Here is a 26,582-nt window from a genome sequence, read left to right on the forward strand (position 1 = left end):
AAAACCACTGTACACTATTACACTATTAAACACCACTGTACACCATTACACTATTAAAACCCACTGTAGACTATTACACTATTAAAAACCACTGTACACTATTACACTATTAAAACCCACTGTACACTATTACACTATTAAACACCACTGTACACTATTACACTATTAAAAACCACTGTACACTATTACACTATTAAAACCCACTGTACACTATTAAACACCACTGTACATCATTACACTATTGAAACCAACTGTACACTATTACACTATTAAACACCACTGTACACCATTACATTATTAAAACCCACTGTAGACTATTACACTATTAAAACCCACTGTACACCATTACACTATTAAACACCACTGTACACCATTACACTATTAAAACCCACTGTACACTATTACACTATTAAACACCACTGTACACCATTACACTATTAAAACCCACTCTAGACTATTACACTATTAAAACCCACTGTACACCATTACACCATTAAAACCCACTGTACACTATTACACTATTAAACACCACTGTACACTATTACACTATTAAAACCCACTGAACACCATTACATTATTAAAACCAACAGTAGACTATTACACTATTAAAACCCACTGTAGACTATTACACTATTAAAACCCACTGTAGACCATTACACTATTAAAACCCACTGTAGACTATTACACTATTAAACACCACTGTACACTATTACACTATTAAAACCCACTGTAGACTATTACACTATTAAAACCCACTGTAGACCATTACACTATTAAAACCCACTGTAGACCATTACACTAATAAAACCCACTGTAGACTATTACACTATTAAAAACCACTGTACACTATTACACTATTAAAACCCACTGTACACTATTACACTATTAAACACCACTGTACACTATTACACTATTAAAAACCACTGTACACTATTACACTATTAAACACCACTGTACACCATTACACTATTAAAACCCACTGTACACTATTACACTATTAAAACCCACTGTACACTATTAAAACCTACTGTACACCATTACACTATTAAAACCCACTGTACACTATTACACTATTAAAAACCACTGTACACTATTACACTATTAAACACCACTGTACACCATTACACTATTAAAACCCACTGTACACTATTACACTATTAAACACCACTGTACACCATTACACTATTAAAACCCACTGTAGACTATAACACTATTAAAACCTACTGTACACCATTACACTATTAAAACCCACTGTACACTATTACACTATTAAACACCACTGTACACTATTACACTATTAAACACCACTGTACACTATTACACTATTAAAAACCACTGTACACTATTACACTATTAAAACCCACTGTACACTATTAAACACCACTGTACATCATTACACTATTGAAACCAACTGTACACTATTACACTATTAAACACCACTGTACACCATTACATTATTAAAACCCACTGTAGACTATTACACTATTAAAACCCACTGTACACCATTACACTATTAAACACCACTGTACACCATTACACTATTAAAACCCACTGTACACTATTACACTATTAAACACCACTGTACACCATTACACTATTAAAACCCACTCTAGACTATTACACTATTAAAACCCACTGTACACCATTACACCATTAAAACCCACTGTACACTATTACACTATTAAACACCACTGTACACTATTACACTATTAAAACCCACTGAACACCATTACATTATTAAAACCAACAGTAGACTATTACACTATTAAAACCCACTGTAGACTATTACACTATTAAAACCCACTGTAGACCATTACACTATTAAAACCCACTGTAGACTATTACACTATTAAACACCACTGTACACTATTACACTATTAAAACCCACTGTAGACTATTACACTATTAAAACCCACTGTAGACCATTACACTATTAAAACCCACTGTAGACCATTACACTAATAAAACCCACTGTAGACTATTACACTATTAAAAACCACTGTACACTATTACACTATTAAAACCCACTGTACACTATTACACTATTAAACACCACTGTACACTATTACACTATTAAAAACCACTGTACACTATTACACTATTAAACACCACTGTACACCATTACACTATTAAAACCCACTGTACACTATTACACTATTAAAACCCACTGTACACTATTAAAACCTACTGTACACCATTACACTATTAAAACCCACTGTACACTATTACACTATTAAAAACCACTGTACACTATTACACTATTAAACACCACTGTACACCATTACACTATTAAAACCCACTGTACACTATTACACTATTAAACACCACTGTACACCATTACACTATTAAAACCCACTGTAGACTATAACACTATTAAAACCTACTGTACACCATTACACTATTAAAACCCACTGTACACTATTACACTATTAAACACCACTGTACACTATTACACTATTAAAACCCACTGTACAGTATTACACTATTAAACACCACTGTACACTCTTACACTATTAAAACCCACTGTACACCATTACACTATTAAAACCCACTGTACATCATTACACTATTAAAACCCATTGTAGACTATTACACTATTAAACACCACTGTACACTATTACACTATTAAACACCACTGTAGACTATTACACTATTAAAACCCACTGTAGACTATTACACTATTAAACACCACTGTACACTATTACACTATTAAAAACCACTGTACACTATTACACTATTAAAACCCACTGTACACTATTAAACACCACTGTACATCATTACACTATTGAAACCAACTGTAGACTATTACACTATTAAAACCCACTGTAGACCATTACACTATTAAACACCACTGTACACTATTACACTATTAAACACCACTGTACACTATTACACTATTAAAAACCACTGTACACTATTACACTATTAAAACCCACTGTACACTATTAAACACCACTGTACATCATTACACTATTGAAACCAACTGTAGACTATTACACTATTAAAACCCACTGTAGACTATTACACTATTAAAACCCACTGTAGACCATTACACTATTAAACACAACTGTACACTATTACACTATTAAACACCACTGTACACTATTACACTATTAAAAACCACTGTACACTATTACACTATTAAACACCACTGTACACCATTACACTATTAAAACCCACTGTAGACTATTACACTATTAAAAACCACTGTACACTATTACACTATTAAACACCACTGTACACTATTACACTATTAAAAACCACTGTACACTATTACACTATTAAAACCCACTGTACACTATTAAACACCACTGTACATCATTACACTATTGAAACCAACTGTACACTATTACACTATTAAACACCACTGTACACCATTACATTATTAAAACCCACTGTAGACTATTACACTATTAAAACCCACTGTACACCATTACACTATTAAACACCACTGTACACCATTACACTATTAAAACCCACTGTACACTATTACACTATTAAACACCACTGTACACCATTACACTATTAAAACCCACTCTAGACTATTACACTATTAAAACCCACTGTACACCATTACACCATTAAAACCCACTGTACACTATTACACTATTAAACACCACTGTACACTATTACACTATTAAAACCCACTGAACACCATTACATTATTAAAACCAACAGTAGACTATTACACTATTAAAACCCACTGTAGACTATTACACTATTAAAACCCACTGTAGACCATTACACTATTAAAACCCACTGTAGACTATTACACTATTAAACACCACTGTACACTATTACACTATTAAAACCCACTGTAGACTATTACACTATTAAAACCCACTGTAGACCATTACACTAATAAAACCCACTGTAGACTATTACACTATTAAAAACCACTGTACACTATTACACTATTAAAACCCACTGTACACTATTACACTATTAAACACCACTGTACACTATTACACTATTAAAACCCACTGTACACCATTACACTATTAAAACCCACTGTACACTATTACACTATTAAAATCCACTCTACACCATTACACTATTAATACCCACTGTAGACTATTACACAAACACCACTTTGGACTATTACACTATTAAAAACCCACTGTAGACTATTACACTATTAAACACCACTGTAGACTATATCACCATTAAAACCCACTGTAGACTATTACACTATTAAACACCACTGTACACTATTACACTATTAAACACCTCTGTACACTATTACACTATTAAAACCCACTGTATACTATTACACTATTAAAACCCACTGTACACTATTACACAATTAAACACCACTGTACACTATTACACTATTAAAACCCACTGTACACTATTACACTATTAAACACCACTGTACACTATTACACTATTAAACACCACTGTAGACTATTACACAAACGCCACTGTAGACTATTACACTATTAAAACCCACTGTAGACTATTACACTATTAAAACCCACTGTACACTATTACACTATTAAACACCACTGTACACTATTACAGTATTATACACCACTGTACACTATTACACTATTAAAACCAACTGTAGACTATTACACAGTTAAACACCACTGTACACTATTACACTATTAAACACCACTGTACACTATTACACTATTAAACACCAATGTACAGCATTACACTGTTATACACACCACTGTACACTACTACACTATTAAAACCCAATGTCAAGTCAAGTTAAGTCAGATTTATTTGTATAGCGCTTTTTACAACTGTTGTCGTCACAAAGCAGCTTAAATATAATTAGTACTTAATAAAGGACAGAGACAGAGAAGAAAGAAGAAATAACATGAAGGATCACAGACCCCCCGTGAGCAAGCCAACGGCAACAGTGGCAAGGAAAAACTCCCTCAGAGCTGGAGGAAGAAACCTTGGGAGTACACTATTACACTATTAAAACCCACTGTACACTATTATACTAGTAAAACCCACTGTACACTATTACATTGTTATACATCACGGTACACTATTAAACACCACCGTACACTATTACACTATTGAATAGTTATACACCAATGCACACTTACACTATTAAACGCCACTGTATATTATTACACTATTAAACAAATCTGTACACTATTACACTATTATACACCACTGTACACTATTACACTGTTATACACCACTGTACACTAGTACACTATTAAAACCCACAGTACACTATTACATTGTTATACATCACTGTACATTATTACACTATTTAACACCACTGTATACTATTACACTGTTATACACCACTGTACACTAATACACTATTGAACAACACTGTATACTATTACACTGTTATACACCACTTTACACTATTTTATGGTTATACACCAATGCACACTTACACTATTAAACACCACTGTACATTATTACACTGTTATACACCACTCTACACTATTACACTGTTATACACCACTGTACACTATTAAAACCCACTGTACACTATTACACCATTGAACAACACTGTACAGTATTACACCATTAAACACCACTTTACATATTATACTATTAACTATTAACTATACTCTTATACACTACCATGCACCATTGTTCACTATTATACACTGCTGTAAACTATTATACACCACTGTAAATTACATACACAAAATAGCAGTTTGTCCACGGTTGTTTGATGGACGCTGTGCACTGGTCCGTTCTCTCCTTATGTGTGTGTAGATTGGAGGGATGTTGATGGTCGCACTCTGCGGCTGCAGGGCCTGCAGGAAGCACTCCACCAGATCTTGGAGCAGATTAAAGAGGCACACCAGGACTGCACCTGTCATGGTAAAACACACCTATCACAACTTCCAAATACAGACATTTTAAACACTCCAACAAACCTTAGAATATCTGTGTGAATTAGAATATCTGTCAATTTACTTTTGACTGACCCACCATCACATCTACAGTACACTCCTGACCCACCATCACTCCTACAGTACACTCCTGACCCACCATCACATTTACAGTGCACTCCTGATTCACCCACCATCACAACTAAAGTACACTCCTGACCCACCATCACATCTACAGTACACTCATGACCCACCATCACATCTACAGTTCACTCCTGACCAACCATCACATCTACAGTACACTCCTACCGACCCACCATCACATCTACAGTACACTCCTGACCCACCATCACATCTACAGTACACTCCTGACCCACCATCACATATTTTAGCTCTCACTGTGAGCAGAAGTTGATCTGCTTCTAAACGGTGCTCTGTTACGCCACCCAAAGGAGATTCATATAATATAGGAGTGAATTCTGGAAATTCTACACATACCTCAATCATCACACACACATAATGAACACACACTTTAACTTAAATACCAATGCAGTATCTCCTGTGTGTATGTGTAGATCAGTGTAAGGGTCTTCCCAATGTGAGGAAATATTCTGTGTCCAAAAGTCTGAGACATCTCTTCCAGCCCAACAGCAAATTCATCAAAACCCTGAAAAGGTAAGGAAGCTAGACATGGATCTACAGACTGCAGCCCTTTACCCATTTAAAGCGATACTTCACAGAGAAATCTGTATCCCAGATGTAGGCAATTATTGTGACATGGTTGGGGCTTTACTTTTGCACTGGAGCGACGGGGCTAATACAGCTCACAGGTGATAAAAAAAAACACTGTTACTTTTAAGGTCTAATACCTCATTTAACACCAGGGTTATTTAACAATCAGGGTTATTTAACACCATCAATGTTTATTCACCAACATTATGGTTGATTTAAATTCATCAGTGTTAGTTTTACTCCATCAGGGTTGATTTAACTCCATCAGTGTTGATTTAACTCCATCAGTGTTAATTTTACTCCATCAGGGTTGATTTAACTCCATCAGTGTTGATTTAACTCCAGTAGGGTTAATGTAACTCTATTAGGATTGATTTAACTCCATCAGTGTTAATTGAACTCCATCAATGTTGATTTAACTCCATCAGTGTTGATTTAACTCCAGTAGGGTTAATGTAACTCTATTAGGATTGATTTAACTCCATCAGTGTTAATTGAACTCCATCAGGGTTGATTTAACTCCATCAGTGTTGATTTAACTCCAGTAGGGTTAATGTAACTCTATTAGGATTGATTTAACTCCATCAGTGTTAATTGAACTCCATCAATGTTGATTTAACGCCATCAGAGTTGATTTAAATCCACCAGGGTTGATTTAACTTAATCAGTGTTAATTGAACTCCATCAATGTTGATTTAACGCCATCAGAGTTGATTTAAATCCACCAGGGTTGATTTAACTTAATCAGTGTTAATTTAACTCCATCAGGGTTGATGTAACTCCAACAGTTTTAGTTAACTCCACCAGGATTGATTTTACTCCATCAGTGTTGATTTGACTCCATCAGGATTGATTTAACTCCATCAGTGTTGATTTAACTCCATCAGTGTTGGTTTAACTCCATCAGGGCTGATGTAACTCCAGCAGCATTAATGTAACTCCATCAGTGTTGATGTGTAATTTAACTCTGTCATTGTTAATTTAACTCCAGCAGGGTTGATTATACTCAATTAGGATTTATTTAACTTCATCAGTGTTGATTTAAATCCATCAGGGTTGATTTAACTTTATCAGTTTTTGTTAACTCCATCAGGGTTGATTTAACTTCATCAGTGTTAATTTTACTCCATCAGGGTTGATGTAGCTCCAGCAGGATTGATGTAACTCCAGCAGGATTGATGTAACTCCATCAGGGTTTATGTAACTCCAGCAGGGTTGATTTAACTCGATTACGATTGATTTAACTTCATCAGTGTTAATTTAACTCCAGCAGGATGGTTTAACTTGATTAGAATTGATTTAACTCCATCAGTGTTAATTGAACTCCATCAGGGTTGATTTAACGCCATCAGTGTTTATTGAAGTCCATCAGTGTTGATTTAACGCCATCAGTGTTTATTGAAGTCCATCAGGGTTTATTTAACTCCAGCAGGGTTGGTTTAACTTGATTAGGCTTGAATTAACTTCATCAGTGTTAAATTCACTCCATCAGGGTTGATTTAACTTAATCATGATTGATTTAACTCCATCAGTGTTAATTTACCTCCATCATGGTTGATTTAACTCCATCAGTGTTAATTTAACTCCATCAGGTTTGATTGAACTCCATCAGGCTTGATTTAACTCCGTCAGTGTTAATTGAACTCCATCAGTGTTGATGTAACTCCACCAGTGTTAATTTAACTCCATCAGGGTTAATTTAAATCCATCAGTGTTGATTTAACTCCGTCAGTGTTAATTGAACTCCATCAGTGTTGATGTAACTCCACCAGTGTTAATTTAACTCCATCAGGGTTAATTTAAATCCATCAGTGTTGATTTAACTCCGTCAGTGTTAATTGAACTCTATCAGTGTTAACTGAACTCCATCCGTGTTTAGTTAACTCCAACCGTGTTGATTGAAGTCAATTAGGGTTAATTGAACTCTATCAGGGTTAATTGAACTCCATGAGGGTTGATGTAACTCCATAGGGGTGATGTAAGTCCAGCAGGGTTTGATTTAACTCCATCAGTGTTAATTGAACTCTACCAGGGTTGATTTAACTCCATCAGTGTTAATTTAACTCCATCAGGGTTGATTTAACTCGATTAGGGTTGATTTAACTTCATCAGTTTTAATTTAACTCCATCAATGTTAATTTAACTCCATCAGTGTTAGTTGAACTCCATCAGGGTTGCTTTAACTCCATCAGGGTTTATTTAACTCCATGAGGGTTGATGTAACTCCATAAGGGTGATGTAAGTCCAGCAGGATTGATGTAACTCCAGCAGTCTTAATTGAACTCCAGCAGGTTTCCACAGTGTTAATTGAACTCTACAAGGGTTGATTTAACTCCATCAGTGTTAATTTAACTTCATCAATGTTGATTTAACTCCATCAGTGTTAATTTAACTCAATCAGTGTTGATTTAACTCCATCAGTTTTAATTTTACTCTATCAGGATTGGTTTTACTCCATCAGTGTAGATTTAACTCCATCAGTGTTGATTTAACTCCATCAGTTTTAATTTTACCCTATCAGGGTTGGTTTTACTCCATCAGTGTTGATTTACCTCCATTACTATTAATTTAACTCTAGTAGGGTTGATTTAACTCCACCAGTGTTATTTGAACTCCAGCAGTGTTGATTTAACTCCATCAGTGTTAATTCAACTCCATTAGGATTGATTTAACTCCATGAGTGTTAATTTAACTCCATCAGGTTTGATTTGACTCTGTCAGGGTTAATTGAACTCCATCAGTGTTAATTTAGCTCCATCATTGTTAATTGAAGTCCATTAGTGTTAATTTAACTCCATCAGGGTTGATTTAACTCCATCATGGTTGATTTAACTCCATTACTATTAATTTAACTCCATTACTATTAATTTAACTCTAGTAGGGTTGATTTAACTCCACCAGTATTATTTGATCTCCATCAGTGTTGACTTAACTCCATTAGTGTTAATTTAACTCCATCAGGGTTGATTTAACTCCATCTGTGTTAATTTAACTCCATCAGGATTGATTTAATTCCATTTGTGTTAATTTAACTCCATCAGGATTGATTTAATTCCATTTGTGTTAATTTAACTCCATCAATGTTGATTTCACTCCATCAGTGTTAATTTAAATCCATCAGTGTTGATTTAACTCCATCTGTGTTTAGTTAACTCCATCCGTGTTGATTTAAGTCAATTAGGGTTTATTTAACTCCATCAGGGTTAATTTAACTCCATCAGGGTTGATTTAACTCCATCAGTGTTAATCGAACTCCATCAGTGTCAATTTAACTCCATCAGTGTCAATTTAACTCCATCAGTGTTAATCTAACTCCATCAGGGTTAATTTTACTCTATCAGGGTTGGGTTTACTCCATCAGTGTTGATTTAACTCCATTACTATTAATTTAACTCTAGTAGGGTTGATTTAACTCCATCAGTGTTAATTTAACTCAATCAGTGTTGATTTAACTCCATCAGTGTTGATTTAACTCCATTAGTGTTAATTTAACTCCATCAGGATTGATTTGACTCCATCAGTGTTAATTTAACTCCATCAACTCCATTTAACTTAATCAGGATTGATTTAACTCTATCCGTGTTAACTCCATCCATGTTGATTGAAGTCAATTAGGGTTAATTGAACTCCATCAGGGTTAATTGAACTCCATCAGAGTTGATTTAATTCCATCAGGGTTTATTTAACTCCATGAGGGTTGATGTAACTCCATAGGGGTGATGTAAGTCCAGCAGGATTGATGTAACTCCAGCAGTCTTAATTGAACTCCATCAGGGTTGATGTAACTCCATCAGTGTTAATTTAACTCCATCAGGGTTGATGTAACTCCATCAGTGTTCATTTAACTCCATCAGGGTTGATTTACACAGTGTGAACTTCGCTTTCTTCACTGTGTAAATGTACAGATTCAGGTCTGTCTGTCTTCTTGGGTGTAGTTGTAGTTGTTGAATTGGTGTTTTAGTCTTGAATTCCATTTCATTTGAGCTCAGATTGATATCATTATTTTGTGTGTGTGTGTGTGTATGTGTGTGTATGTGTGTGTGTATGTGTGTGCGTGCAGGGGTATGTATGTAGCGTGTGTGTTCTACAGGGATGATAGTGTTTTGGTAACTGCGGAGGAACAGCTGCCCATTGTGGAAGTGGACAATTCCTACAGCTCTCTCACACAGGACTTCCTGTGGTTTACTAAGGTACACACACACACACACACACACACACACATACACACACACACACACACACACACACAGTCATACCCAAAGACACACTCATTTGTGGAAAAACCTTTGCAATGATTCAACCTTTTAAAATGGTTCTGTATAGAAATAGTGTTCCAAGAATCCAGATCCATTACTCTGTAGAACCGGCCTGGTTAGAGTGTGAGTTTTATACAACATAAATGAATAAATAGATATATAAGTAAATGAGAACCAAACAGTGCAGTACGTCACCTGATCATCTGGTCACAGGAAGAATAATTACCTTACTTTATTATAATTATTATTATTATTATTATTAAATAAAAGTAAAAGGCTGATCGCCTCGACCGTCTCTGTAGTGGTGAAGGACTGTAAACGACCCTCAGAGCTGTGCTTTGTTTCACTGGCAGACGTTCTCCATTACAGGGAGAGTGTAAAGCCTCAGAGTACTGTGTGGAGTGTTGTTGTGTAAGCGTGTGTGGACGGGAGGTGTGTGTTGGTGTTGTTGTATGGAGACAGGGTTTGGGGGTGGTGGAGGATTTGGGTGGGTTGGCGTGGCTGGGTTTGAGTTATGGTTCTGTCCTTTCCAAACTCAGCTTGTCTGAATGAGTTTTGAGCCCCAGGAGAGAAGATGAGGCACAAACAACAACCAGCAACAGCCCCAGCACCCCCCCCCCCCCCACCTCCACTCTCATCCAGGCCTTCTGCTGTTAACCTTTACAGATCTGTTCAGCTGTGGACAGCAGTGAGAGAACATCTGAACACCCTTCAGTCATTTCACAGAACAGTCTTTTAACCTTTACCTTCACCACAGCGTCCTTTTCTTAGAAGAAAAGATCAGACTGGGCTGCTCTCTTTCTGCTGGTAGAAGCTGTAGCAGTGGTGAGAAGCTGCCTGTGATCTTTCTTTACTGATCCCGAGGTTCTGCTGCTGGGCTCATCTTGCTGGGCCGATCTGATCTGGTCATGTTGGTCACGCTGTTTGACACTTTACTTAAATAGCAATATACGCACATTCATTCAGGATAATCGTTTATCTGCTGATTCCCGCTCCTCTGGCACATTTTTAATTCTTATTCTTTATCACTGTACTGCCGTTCATCTCTGGTTAGGTTCATATATATATATTTATATTTATTCTATTTATTGTAATTATTGTGTTGCTGTGCTGTATTGTGTAAAGGCTACTGGCTGATAAATTTCATTCGGGATCAATAAAGTATCTGTTGATCGAGTGCAAACTGTTACCCTTTACTCCTCATAAAGCTGACAGACAGCGACAGTCAGTGCCTCCACCTTCTGTTCTGCCAGGTAAATCAGGGCTGCGTCTCAATACTACACTCAATCTTCTTGTCTACTTCCTATGATTTTGTCTGATCTGTGGATCATGTGGATCCTCAGGCTTCAGAAAGGGTAGCACTGCTGAGAATGTTTAACACTAATGAACACCTCCACACCCCGTCTGGGTTCAGGCTTTGCTGATGTTGTGTGTGTGTGTGTGTGTGTGTGTGTGTGTGTAAAGTTTAATGATGGTGTGCTGTGTTGTAGGTGTCATATCTCTGGGAGGAGGTCTCCTGGCTGCTGCAGTGTGTTAGTCCTGCCCAGCTGTCCTGCTCCTGCACTCTGCAGATACGCCTCAAAATGTTGCAGGCCCTCGTCCAGCTACAGGTTACACACTCTTCTACATCCTTCTACATCCATCTACACCTTCTACATCCTGCTAAATCCGCTACAGTCTTCCTTTTCCTTTCGTGTAGGTCTTTTACATTTTACATTGTATGTGTATATTACAGGGAATGTTGGCTACTCAGGATTTGGGGCAGGTGTATTTTGAGCCAATCAAAGATAAGCATGGTAACGCCCTGCTGGTGCTCCTGAAGGAGGTGGTGGGATGTGCTCTGGAAGGTCTGCACTGGACTCCTCTCAGCAAATTGCAGATCCAGCGCAAATCTATCTCATCTCCTGAGGAACCTACAGCCCTCGACACACTCCTCATCACCCTGCATGTGAGTACAACTGCAACCACTTTACAACACCCTAGCTACCACCTAAATTACCAAAACAGCCACCTAGGATACCATACCATACAACATAGAAACACTTCATCCAGCATAGCAATCTGGAACACTATGGGCATCATCTGCCTAGCAACCATCTAAATACCATAGCAACCACCAATGTAGAAGGATGTAGAAGATTTCAAGGGAGAAAGAAGGAAGAATGTATTATATCAAATTTATTTGTATAGCTTTTTATAACTGGTGTCACAAAGCAGCTTTACTGAATCAGTAATCAGAAAAGACAAGAAATCAACAACATAAGAAGGCATGAAAATCTAAGACCCCCAGTGATCAGCCAAAGACCACCGTGCAGGAGATTCTCCCTCAGAGCTGGAGGAAGAAATCTTGGGAGGAACCAAGACTCACAGGGGGACCCGACCCATCCTCCTCTGATCAGAACTATTTATAAATTATTGATAAAAGTTACCAAACCATCTAAACTATTAAACTGTTCTGATCATTATATATTAATCATGGTGTAGTAGAACTTCATATAGTCATGGCTATGATGGTCAGAGTGAAGTCAAGTCAAATTTATTTGTATAGCTTTTTACAACTGTTGTCGTCACAAAGCAGCTTTACATAATTAGTAAAAGACTCATTTCGCTGCACATAGTACAGTGACAAACACGTGCACCTTTAACTGAGCCCAGTGCTAACATATATAATGTAAATAATAGCAGTCCTAGAATAGAGCTCTGCAGAACTCCATATCTTACTTCTGTGTAATTTGAAGATAGATCTTTTTTTCTTTATGATCTGATAGAGTTCAGTTAGATATGATCTGAACCACGATTGAACTGTTCCTGTGATTCCAACCATGTTCTCTAATCTTTCTAGTAGAATAGTGTGATCTACTGTATCAGAGGCTGCACTGAGGTCTAGTAGAGCTAATAAAGATACATAGCCTTGATCAGAGGCAGGAAGGAGATGGTGTGTCATCTTCACTAGGGCTGTCTCTGGGCTGTGATTGGGTCTGAAGGGCTGTCTCTGTGCTGTGATTGGGTCTGAAGGGCTGTCTCTGTGCTGTGATTGGGTCTGAAGGGCTGTCTCTGTGCTGTGATTGGGCCTGAAGGACTGTCTCTGTGCTGTGATTGGGTCTGTAGGGCTGTCTCTGTGCTGTGATTGGGTCTGAAGGGCTGTCTCTGTGCTGTGATTGGGTCTGAAGGACTGTCTCTGTGCTGTGATTGGGTCTGAAGGACTGTCTCTGTGCTGTGATTGGGTCTGAAGGACTGTGTCTGTGCTGTGATTGGGTCTGAAGGACTGTCTCTGTGCTGTGATTGGGTCTGTAGGGCTGTCTCTGTGCTGTGATTGGGTCTGAAGGGCTGTCTCTGTGCTGTGATTAGGTCTGAAGGGCTGTCTCTGTGCTGTAACTAAACCTTAACTTAATGAAGTAAAGTGCAAAAGTGCAAAAGAAAAATAAAATAAAAATGAAGAAAATAAAAATAGAATAAGGTACATTTAAGTTAAAGAATAGAATATAAAAATATGGAAAAAAAAAATACAGAATACAAATATACAAATATATATACAGAGATGAAATAGTGCGTGTCTGTGTCTGTGTGTGTGTGTGTGTGTATGTATATATATATATATATATATATATGTACATATTTATCTGTATGTGAGTGTATGTGTGAGTTAAAAAGAAATATTTTCATTATTGTCCGTAGTGTGTTTTCCGTGAGCCATGGTTGTGTATTGTAGTGAGTGAGGGTCCAGTTTGTGTATGTAGATACTTTGATTTAGTGTCCTAAGTCCCTGTCCCCATTCAAGGCACGGATGGCTTGTGGAAAGAAGCTCCTCCTCATTCTCTCTGTGTTAGCCTTCAGGGTTCTTAAGCGTTTCCCCGAGGGCAACAGAGAGAACAGTCCATTGTTGGGATGACTGGGGTCCTTCACAATCTTCTTGGCCTTGGTCCAACACTGCTTCTTGTAGATGGACTGCAGGTCAGGAAACTCCATCCTAGTGATTCGCTCTGCTGAACGTCTCACTCGTCGTAGCGCTTGCCTGTCCTGCTTGGTGCTGTTCCCAAACCAGACTGTGATGTTCCCCGTGAGGATGCTCTCGATGGTGCAGGATTAACATCTGTGCATGGATTAACATCTGTTAATCCATCTAACTCTATTTAGTCTGACGGAGTGTAAGCTAAGGTCAATAGGTCTGGGAGAATGTAGAAGATGTAGGCCACTCCCAGACAGTTCCCAGGTGATGCCTATCAGCAGTTTATAAGCAACATTTAAGATGTGTGTGTGTGTGTGTGGTGTGTAGGAAAAGCTGTCATTCCACAGGCGCAGTAGGAAAGTGCTGACGCCTGGACTGTATCTGGGCTACGTGAAGCTGTGCAGCTCAGTGGAGCAGATCAGGGTTCTGGTTCCCCACAAGATCCCCAACATCTTCTGCCACGTCAAGATACGAGACAACAGCCATGTCTCCAGGTACTACTGTATATACACTCAGCACAGAAAGTAAGCACATTTGTGTTTGCTAGATTAGTTCTTTATAGCTTCTTGGCAGTGAATCTTATACTGTTGGAAAGTCTGTTAATGTCCCTTTAAATGGAGACACATTTGTAAGGAACATGTATTTGTGGGATGAGCAGCAGAGCTGAGGATGTGGGCTGAGCCCATTAAAAAATCTTTTCTGCTGTTGGCTGGTTTGGTGTTTGGTGGACTGGGTGATTGAAGTATAAAGAAATAAGACATATTAAATTGAACAACTTACTCATTTAACAAATAGGAATCTCAGTAGCACGCCCAAGCTGATCCCACGCATGTTCAGGGGGTTGAGGTCAGGACTGCTTGCAGGCTATTTCATCCTCTCCACTCCCAAATTCTGGAAGTGGTCTCTGATAAACCTGCTCTGTGGGGGACTAGTGTTCAGTCCCAGACTGTGGAAATACGGGATTGATGCTGGTTGCAGAATTTTATCTGGACATTCCGGATTGTCTGGGCAGAGAGCCGTCGGCCATATCGTCATGCAAACCTGTAGAAGATGGTACCAGAGTGCTGACAGAGGAAATGGTCTTCTTGGGGTGTTGTCTTCTAGGGACGACCACTGCATGGCCTGTATCTGACATCCCCCGTTTTATGAAACTTGGCCTTCAGTTTAGAGATGGTTCCAGGCACCTGACTGGCAGCACCTAGGGGTACCAGAAGCTCAAAACAAGAGTCAGCAGCAACAGCAGGATAAGCTGTTTGGCAGAAAAGATTTGGCAGTTTTTTTAATGGGCTCAGCCCACATCCTCAGCTTTGCTGCTCATCCCACAAATGCATGTTTACAAATGTGTCTCCATTTAAAGGGACATTAACAGACTTTCCAACAGTATAAGATTCACTGCCAAGAAGCTATAAAGAACTAATCTAGCAAACACAAATTTTCTTTACTTTCTTTAGTTTAGAGTTTAGATATTTATATGTATAATAAAGCATTATAGAGCACCCCTTACACGTCCTGTAGTGTATAATGTTGTTAAGTCAATGATGCACAAATAATAAAAATCCACATTATTGACATTATTTTTTTAATAGTTGATATTTATAATGATTGGGACTGGGTGTGTGATCTGTTTTGTGAATGGTGAAACTACAGGGAAGAATGGCAGTGGTTGCAGTCTGTGCGTTCTCTGGAGGACACTGAGGTAGTGTGTGCTGATGAGCAGAGCGCTCCACAACGCCTCCTACTGGAGTTACGCAACGCTGCTAAGGAACTACTTGGACGCATTAATATTTCCAACAATCAGGTACACACACGTGTACACAGACAAACATACACACACACATACATACATATACGCAAACATTTAAGTCATACTTTTGCACAATATTCATGAAATCTATATTAGAATTAATTTCTAAATTCTTTCATTCACTCATATGCAAGATGTGTAGACAGTTCACAAATTCTTTCAAATCAGTGATTCTAAACATGAATGAAGAGCGTTCCATTCTCTGTTATTACTCCTATTTAAATAATTGAGTCTTTCCGGCAGGAATCGTGTCTTATCCAGACATTACATTATCCAGACATTTTACATTTTTATTTTATGTGATGATACAATAAATAAAATAATAATAAGTGGTCCTAGAACAGAGCCTTGTGGGACACCACGTTGTACTTTCTGTGCGTCCAGAAAGTTTGATAAAGACAGAAACTTTCATAAACATGTTCGCTGGGATCTGAATCAGGCAGACACCAGCAGGGTTTTCTAGTTTCATCTGGTGGAATAATGTGACTGATGTTAAATGCTGGTTGGAGGACAGTACCAGGCTGTTTAGTGCCTTCAGTAGTGCTGCCTCTGTACTATAATCAGACCTAAATCCTGACTGAAGTATTTCATGTATGTGACTGATATGCTGGTCTGGGCTCAGCTGCTGAGCTACAGCTCTTTCTAAGACCTCTGAGATAAAGGGAAGATTTAAGACTGGTCTATAACTGGACGACTAGTGGGGATTAAGGTTAGGTTTCATGATCAAAGGTTGGATAACTGCTAATTTGAGAGTGCTAATTTTAGTATTTAGTTGCAGCCTAGACTGGGAGAAGAGTGGTGTTTCTGTTGGCTTTTCTTTGAGTAAACAGAGAGTGAGATTAATTACAGTGTTTATTGCATAGCATTGTTTAGATCAGGAGACAGAATGGGAATCTCCGGTGTCAGGGTAATGCATAGAGTAATGCTATATATGGTTTCTGGACCTAACTAAACCACAAGGGCTATGATCTTAAAATGTAGGATGAACGTATGTGACTGGTTCAACCATTATGTGTGTTGTTCTGGATAACCAGGGACTATCTACAAGAAGACTGTGTCTCTGCAAGCCATAGAAGGTGTCTTGCCTGAAAAGATCAGTGCCCTTAAAAGTGACCCAATTATGACCGAAGCTCACTCTGTGTTCTCTCTCTCTGCACACAGGCGCAGGACTTCCGTCTGTATGTTCAAGAGGTTGTTGAGTTTGGGGAGGGTGTGTCCTTCCTGTTGCTCCTTCCCCCCTGTGAGGAGGTGTGTACACCACCTGGGCAAAACAACCCCTTCTCTCCCAGATCTGGGTTCTTCACCCTACCGCTGCAGATCTTCGAGCTGGGTGAGAGTATTCAGTCAAACACACACTTCCAGTCCAATGTCATACAGCTCCTTTCTCTACATATACATACAGTTGGAGTCAGAAGTTTACAGACACTGTATAAAAAGACACATCTGCATTTCTCACTGTCTGACAAGAAATCAGAGAGCCATTTTTATACTTTCTATAAGTCATAAGGAGAACAAGGTCAGTGTTGTAGAGTGACCATCACAAAGCCCTGACCTCAGTCCTGTTGAACATTTAGGGGCGAAGCTGGAGAGGCATGTGCGAGCAGGGTGTCCTACAAACATGGCTCAGTTACACCAGCTCTGTCAGGAGGAACGGGCCAAAATTCCAACTGTTGTGAGAAGCTTGTGGAAGGATCTCCAAAACGTTTGACCCAAGTCATCAGTTTATGGGCAATGGAACTAAATACTAATGAAATTTGTTTAAACGTTTGACTAAAAATGGCCTTAATTAAACCCCTCTCTCATTATTATGGCATTTAGCAAATTGAAATAATTAGGATAATCCTAATTGACCTAAAAAAGGAAAAGTTTATTCCGATTACATGGCAGACAGTGAAAAAAAATACATATGACTTTTTATACAGTATCTGTAAAATTATTCTATATATATATATATATATATATATATATATACATATCAATGAAAGAAAGTAGAAACACATTCATTGAGAGGCACAGCAGGAAGATTGGTGGCAAATCCAGGTCCAGAAAATATAAATCCACTCCAGGAACAAAATCCTGCAGTGGCCAGAAACAGTGCTTACTCTACAGTCCACAGTTACTCCACCAAACAGTAGCCAACAGTAGTCATCCTGGCAGTTGGAGTGGATCTTTACTTTCTGGACCTGGATTTGGATTTACTAAGAACCTGTACATCAACAGAAGGTGGACACGGATTTACAATGTTCTCTACAAGGTTCTTTACTTAAGTCCACACTTTTAAAGTGGCCCTTCTGTGGCATCACTCAAAGAACGGCTAGAAGCTTCTTTATCTTTATATATTGATGCCCCCCTCCTCTTTCTGTAGTTCACTTTGAGGCGTACTGCCCCCGGTTCATCCGGCAGTACTGTAGAGCGTCTGCCGTTCTGGGGCTGGAGTCTCTGATGTCTCAGCAGGCGTTGAGGGAGGCCTTTTCTGAGTCTGAGCTGCTCACAGCGAAAGAGAAGCACCACAGAATCCAGGAGCTCCTACAGGTATTAGATCAGCAGTGTATACAGATTGAGGTGTGTGTGAGGAGGGATGTTGGCAGGGTGCTGAGGTGTTGACTGTGCCTCTGCGTAGCAGATCTACTGTAATAGGGTCTAGTTTGGTTTGGTGTGTGTCTGCATATATGCTGTATGTGTGTGTATGTGTGTGGTAGTGGCCTAACCAACACCATGTATTCCATTCACTGATTCCATCCCTAAGTCTAGGCTTCTAGTCTATCTCAAGTAGGGTAGGATTGGCTGTAGAGCTGGGCAATATGACGATATTTTATTGTATCGTATTATCATGATACACAACATGTTTTTCTAATATATCGAAGATATTGTTAGTGCTTAAAGAATCAGCTGCAGGTTTCATCTCAAACAGAGTTATTAGACTGGTTTAATTTAAAGAGCGTTTTAAGAATCTGATGCTACTGATGTATTTAGTCTGTGATTACATGTACTGTGATAAATATTGTGTATCCAGAAAAATGTCTTTAAATATTTTATTATAAATATAGTATTTTTTACATATCGCCCAGCCCTAATTGGCAGAGATCATTAGGATGAATGGTTCTCCGTCAACAGTGAAAGTTCAGAGTATCTGTGAAAATGTGCTACTGATAAGCTCATTGAGCATCACCTTAAGTAGAACTTTAGGAAATCAGCAGGAGAGATATCCCCCTTCTGTTACCAGAGATGAGCTTGAGTTGTTTACAGAATTCTGGTGCTCTTATGCTACATTCAGAAGGTGGTACAATGCTTCAACCCGAGGACTCGCCACCATGTGAATTGATCTCATCACTCATCAGAATATGGACATGGTGTGCTGGGTCAGGGTCTGGGATCTGGATGTGGTACAGCAGAGCTCACTGTGTGTGATTGTGTCTCTGCAGCATATGGAGGAGGTTTGGCGCGAAGCCCGGTGGATGGTGGAGGTTCTTCAGTGTGCTCGGTATAAACAGCAGCCTGCAGGCGTGAGTCTGAGCTCCATTATTGACTTCACCAAAGAAGCCGTCCCTGAGAAGACCCCTTCTACCTCCTCTCAGCCCGACTACCTGCCCTCACCTGTCCCCTCACCTGTCCCCTCTCCTCACACCAGCAGAAAACATTCTGGTAGGAGGAGTTATTTTTAAAAAACATATTACCCAATGACCGGCTTCTACAACCTCTATTTTTCTCAGTCCCACCTCACACCGTCCATCAGTCCATTTCTGTACTTCTTCACCAGCCTCTGATTGTACTAATCTCTCTCTCTCTCTCTCGCTCTGTAGCTCTGTCAGATGATGAAGGTTCTTTGGAGGTCTTCCTCACTACAGACAGTGATTACGACTCCAGTAGAGCTCAGAGCCCCCGAGAACTCGACCTGCTGCCCCCTGTCTCTCCATCACACACACACACCTACACACGCACTCCATCATTTACACGCACACCTCCCCACACTGACCCCTGCCAGCCAGATGTCCTGCAGACAGGGGGCGGGATCAGGGGTGTGGGTCTGGAGATGATTGACAGTGACTTTGTCCTGCCAAGTCGTCAGATACAGCTGTTACGGATCACAGAGAAGAAAACAGCGCTGTGCGTCCGGACCAGTAGCCTTGAGTACCCACCTCCCATTTCCACGGCAACTGTATCCACAAGCCTCTCCCCTCAAAGACTCCGGACACGCCCAGCATCAGTGGACCGCTGCTGTCCCACTCCCGAGTCCCGTCCCCGGCCAGTCCGTACCCTGTCAGAGGACAGCGGGATGCTGGGAATGTCTGTCCACTCACCGAGCTCCGCCCACCAGTTCTGCTACACCACTCTCAGAGTTTACCCACAATACCGCACGGGCCTTCCCAAGGAGACCAGTGTCAAGGTGAGTCACAGGTAACATCTACCAGCAAGGTTCTAGTGCATGTGCTAGAACCAGAGATGCATGATTGATCCTAATTAACTTGTTTGTTCTGAGACTCCTCCCCCTGGCTCTGATTGGCCCTAATCTCCACCTCATTTGTGTGTGTGTATTCTCTCCGCAGCTGCGTGTGACAATGCACACCTCGGCGAGGGAGATGGTGCAGCTGGTGGTTCAGGAGATAAATGGAGTGTGTTCACGCCTTCAGACCGCAGCTGGGCAGTGTGTGTGCAGGCTGGAGTCATGTGTGTACCCAGCGCAGGCGTGCGTGTGTGGGGCGGAGGTGTGTGTGTACGGGGTGGAGCAGATGGAGCACTTTGGGCTGGTTCTAGTGATGAACGACAGAGAGAAGTGGCTTCAGGACGATTTCTGCCCTCTGACCCTCCAGAACCCCTGGACTCGCGGAAAACTGTGTGTCCGGTTCAAACAGTACTCACCACTCGCCCTGCAGTTCAGCAGGGCTACCACAGTCTGATACACACACACACACACACGTCAGAAGTTCACGGACACCTGGAACCTGAAACCCTGTAGTGGTTAGGTTGTGGTAAAGCAGCTCTGATGGTGTGGTATAATGACCTTCACCTTCCTTCAGTCGCCCTGTGAAGAGCAGGGTTTGACTGGGCAGCTTGAGACCAGAAGCCCAGAATCAAACTTCCAGAGTCCAGAGCTGAATCACTGAGGGTGTGCTGGGAGGAAATGGGGGTGCAATACAGGATGTGATATGATTCAGATTCAGATTTAACCCAAACTGCAGAAGCTGTCCTAATCCACGACTCCCACAGGAGGATCAGATCCAGTCTTCCTGTTCTGACTGTTAGCATTAACACTGTATTTCAGGTTGTTCTGCATGTGCATGTTTTCATCAGGACCATACCTCTGCTAAAATAAAGGTGAAGCATGTGCACTGACTGCATTTTCTACTAAACTGAAACTGAGAGATGGACGCTTGAATAGTCCCTGTAAGTGTGAGCGCTGGTCTGGTGATTTCAGACGGATTCACTGCTGTTTAACCTGAGCAGGAAAAGCTGCTAAATTATCTCAGACATTGAAAACCAGAGTGTCCCCAAACTTCTGACAGGCAGTGTTCACTCACACTATACTGAACACGCACACACACACACACACACACACACACTGGGCTGACACTGTGCAGGCAATACAGAGAAGAGCAGTGGTTTAGCCAGACCAGAACTAATTAGAATAAACTGGACAGAACCGGTCAGAACCACACCCAAAGTGACCCGCTCTCTGCATGCCTTCCCTGATGATCTAAACTCCACCTGGACACTGAAAGTAACTGGAACTGACGCTGTGTGTGTGTGTGTGTTTATATGTAACGATGGAGCTCTGTTGTACATGTGATGTTGTTTACTGTTGACATAAGCACCCCCCCCACGCACACACACTCACGACCAGGACCAGCGAGTGTCCAATGGGATGTGTTCTCCATGAACCCGGATGTTTATGCAGCATGTGGTCATGTGATCTAATCGAGTTACCAATAATAGCTACCAAACACCACTGGAGCTCAATGCGCTTGACATCAGCTAACAGACACCGATACTGAGTGACAGGGAGAGGGAGGACCATGCTACCCACAGAGAGAGAGAGAGAGAGAGAGAGAGAGAGAGAGAGAGAGAGAGAGAGAGAGAGAGAGAGGCTATGCTATATCTGAACACTGACGGCTGTGGCATCACTGGGTATCGAACCTGTGACCTATAATGCTAATTGGTCAGGTATGATGCTAAACAGCCAGGTGTAATGCTAATTAATGGTGTACAAGCTGGGGGCTGGAGGAACCTATTACCAAACTATCACTTTAAAGAGACTTTCAGTTGAACTTCAGTTATCAGCTCCTGAGAGAATAAGGGAGATGGAACCGGGTTCCTCTTACACTGTGGCCCAACAGCACTCCAGCGCAGCGGCGTGAGAGCAGCTTTGACCACAGTATTGATTCTGGTATTGATTAGAGATAATGAAGGAAATAAGGTTTGAATGGAGAACTGAGGGAGAGTGAACCTGCTGAGAGTTCTCCATCTGAGCTGTGTGTGTGTGTGTGTGTGTGTGTGTGTGTTGAACTGTAGCAGTGCAGAAACTGTACTTCTGTTGTTCATTTCTACTGGATCTGACTGGAAACCATGACAACTGGTTTGCAGTAATGTTTACAACAGTAAAGTTTTACACTGGAGAACCAAGACTGGCTGCTGCCTCTGTGTGGGAAAGAAGGTGGTGTGTGGACCGGGGTTCTAAAGAACCTCTAAGCCCCTATCACCCGGTCAGCATCACTCTACCACCCTAAAGTGGACCCAGCCTTCCTAACAGGAGAGCAGGTACAATTCCTGAGGGATCACTGAGAGGCTCATATCCTGACAGGTGCTGCTATGTTAGTGGTAAGGTTCTAGATCACCGCTTGATGATTGATGACTGTGGTCTGTCTACCAGTCAGTGTTAACAGGTGGCAACTGTTTTATGAACTAGCTAGACAACTTAGCTCAGCTAAGTGCTAAACAGTTATGAGGCTCTGTACTCCATATCAGTGTATGAATAGCTATCTTTAGCAACTCATTAGCAGTGACATTGTTATACCAACCAACTAACCAGTCAGCACAGCTGACTAAATATGATTGTTACAGAAATGATCGCACTGTATCTGCAACAGAGAGCAACCTCAAATTAGCCAGCAAGCCCGTCATGGTCACACGGCCTGGTTCCCATAGCAACCCGTATTAGCATATAACTAGCAGAAGGTAATGAGCTGCTCTCCAGAATCAATACCATCATATTCTCAGCTTTGACTAGAGCGTTCTCTAGTGGGCGGGGTTTATGTAAATGTTGGGGGTGTAAATATAAGTCAAGACTGTGATGTAACAGTTTAGGGGGTTTGGAATTGGCTCAGTTTGCAGCTCTGTTCTGGTTCTGCTGGAGGTTCTTCTGAAGGAGGATGGAAAAGAATCAGTTCACAAAAATGATTCATTCAGGATTCAGACATCACTGCTAAACACACCTGCTGAACAAACAAACATGCCAGGAAATACACAGACCACACACACACTCAAACAAACATACAAACCCGTCCCTCAGACACACAGACACACACACACACACACTCACACTCAAGTTCACTGAAGGCGTGTGGGGGACCACACACACACACACATACACACACACAGAATGCAGTCTGGATCCTCATGCCACACACTGCGGTCTCCTGGAAGACCAACACTAATTTTAGCTGCACCCCCCCCCCCCCCACACACACACACACACACACACACACACACCTGGCTTTAACAGTGGGTTATGAATTCATTATGAATGTTAGGATTCCCCCAGGAGTATGCCCCCCTCCCCCCCTTCCTGCAGTAACACCCTCCACTCTCATGGCAAAGTTTTAGACTAGACATCTGAACATTGCTGTAAAGGGGATATAATTGCACTCAGCCCCCCAGAGAGTGAGAGCATGAGTGAGGTCAGGTACGCTAACTCATCCCAAAGGTACCATATGAAGCTCTACTATTCCAGGGAACCCCACAGCCCAACACTGCTTTATACCCTATATGCCCAAGCTTAGGTCATGTGATCAAGAATTTAAGGTGACCTTAGGGTCATGTGATTACGGCTGCTCCAGAGCGCCCTGTTCTGTTGATCAGTGCAGTGGTCTGTTGGTCACTGCTCTTCTAGAGGTAATGCAGCAGCACAGTGGAATAGTGCGCCAGCCTCATGTCTCTCCTCAATTTGCATGTCGCATCAGCGTACGAGCCATTCTCTGAGGGCTTTCTGGATCTTTCTGGATCAGATCTCATCTTGACCTCCGCAGTCCCCCTGTTTCTTAAAAGCAGTCCACTCTGTGACTGAAACTGCAGTCGATCACACTTGGTCTTCTGATAGTCTCCGCTGGGCTTGTGGGCAGGGACTACTTTAGTTTTCAGGTCTGTAGACAGATGATTAGAGGAGCTCAGGGCTGAAGAGTGTTAGTCGAAGGCTTGAAGAGAAAATTCCATTCAGCTGATGGCTCCTAATTCCAGCTGGTGACGAACCTCGGGCCTGATTACTTCATCAAGATATAAGACCTTGTAAAAAACCATGAGTTGTGTCCAAACTTTTGCACAGGCCACACTTATTTTGAGTTGAAGTTATTTGGCCGAGGTGCCCAAACCTTTCATTTAGACTGGATTAAAGGTGAATTTTGCATTTTTGAATTTTACACCCCCATGAAGCTGAAGCTGATGAAGCTGAAGCTGATGAAGCTGAGTGATGGACTGAAGCTCAGCAGTGAAAGTAACAGCGAGGGAATTCAGATTTCAGAGGCGCCTTCAAAACTTCTGACAGGTAATTTATATGTGATGTTGGAGGTGTGGTGTGTTGATCACCTGTTCTGATGGTGTGTGACTGAGAATGTGTGTGTGTGTGTGTGTGTGTGTGTGTGTGTGTGTGTGTGTGTGTGTGTGTGGCCCCCCGGGGCCCATAACCCTCTGAGGCTCCTATAAAGCTCTTGGCAGGGCCGTTTGAAGTTTTTATGAAGCGCTGTGTTATTGTTCCCTGGAGAGGCCGGCCTGTGAGCTGGCGCCTCGCTGCCTTACACCACTGCCAGGAGGAGGGGGTGTGTGTGGTAGGGTTGTCTAGCAGTAGTTTAATGGCAGTTCAGTGAGCGCTGCTGTTTGAGCTTTCAGGAATTTTGAACTTATTTTAGGGAATTCTGGTTTCTGTTCTTTGCTGGGTTTGTTGAAAAGTCCATGACTGTCCATCATGATATCCATCACTGTCTGAATAGCTGAGGTCTGTCACAGCATCGATATTTCAACAAGAACGGCCAACAAGCAACAGTCCTGGCTACCTGGCTGTAGTACACACTCCTCATCATAAGAAAATGTTTAAAAGGAGACCAGTTACAGTTACAGAGCGAGTTTTAAGTCTTGATCTGAAGCCGAGGTAAAAATCTGTTCTAAAGATTGGGTTCAGGCCGTTTACATGGTTTTAGCAAAATGCCGCTCATATCCATGTTTTGGTCCTGACTCCTTAGACTGGTTTGAAGCCCTGACTCCTAACTGAAATGCATCTAACTGAAGATTCCAGATTACAAAGCAGGTTCCCTTAACACCAAACAATGTCAGAACATTCCAGTACTGAGTAGAGACACACAGACACGCCTTAAAGAGCTGCTTTGCTGAAATTGGTTCCATTAACAAGAACAAGAAAAGCTTAAATGACCCTGAAGAGATAGAAACTCCCTTCACACTCAAACATAGCATGACGAAAACCATGTGATCCTGAGGTGCTTTTCTTCTTCAGAGCATCAGATCCTCCAGTGCTGGCTCCCAGAGCAGATCCTCCAGTGCTGGCTCCCAGAGCAGATCCTCCAGTGCTGGCTTCCAGAGCAGATCCTCCAGTGCTGGCTCCCAGAGCAGATCCTCCAGTGCTGGCTCCCAGAGCCTCCCAGATGATTTTAAATAATGTTAATTTGATAATAAACCTAAAAAATTAAGATTTAAGAAAATGAAGGTGCCACACCTTCACCATTGCCACGCCAATTATTCTTATAGTAATGCCATTAAAGACCTACTTTTTGGTGCTTTTCAGAACCATTTTTGTAAGAGGT

At 40.9% G+C, this 26,582-nt stretch overlaps 1 protein-coding gene across 5 annotated transcripts in view; it reads left to right on the forward strand.

The window, feature by feature from the left end:
* The window catches only part of ankfn1b (ankyrin repeat and fibronectin type III domain containing 1b), a 151,964-nt gene extending 128,783 nt beyond the window's left edge, over positions 1–23,181 (forward strand). For all 5 annotated transcript variants that reach the window (XM_072679182.1, XM_072679181.1, XM_072679180.1 and 2 more), the window contains 12 exons: positions 5,707–5,814; positions 6,401–6,500; positions 10,618–10,747; positions 12,304–12,423; positions 12,549–12,761; positions 15,087–15,253; positions 16,407–16,557; positions 17,725–17,893; positions 18,929–19,095; positions 19,986–20,205; positions 20,364–20,947; positions 21,108–23,181. In XM_072679182.1, coding sequence (XP_072535283.1) covers positions 5,707–5,814; positions 6,401–6,500; positions 10,618–10,747; positions 12,304–12,423; positions 12,549–12,761; positions 15,087–15,253; positions 16,407–16,557; positions 17,725–17,893; positions 18,929–19,095; positions 19,986–20,205; positions 20,364–20,947; positions 21,108–21,458 — 2,480 coding nt within the window. In that variant the 3' untranslated portion in view covers positions 21,459–23,181. The remainder of the gene's footprint in view (positions 1–5,706; positions 5,815–6,400; positions 6,501–10,617; positions 10,748–12,303; positions 12,424–12,548; positions 12,762–15,086; positions 15,254–16,406; positions 16,558–17,724; positions 17,894–18,928; positions 19,096–19,985; positions 20,206–20,363; positions 20,948–21,107) is intronic.
* The last annotated feature ends 3,401 nt before the right edge of the window (positions 23,182–26,582 follow it).

The sequence above is a fragment of the Salminus brasiliensis genome, chromosome 5, assembly GCF_030463535.1.
Source record: "Salminus brasiliensis chromosome 5, fSalBra1.hap2, whole genome shotgun sequence".
In the NCBI taxonomy this organism is placed as follows: Eukaryota; Metazoa; Chordata; class Actinopteri; order Characiformes; family Bryconidae; genus Salminus; species Salminus brasiliensis.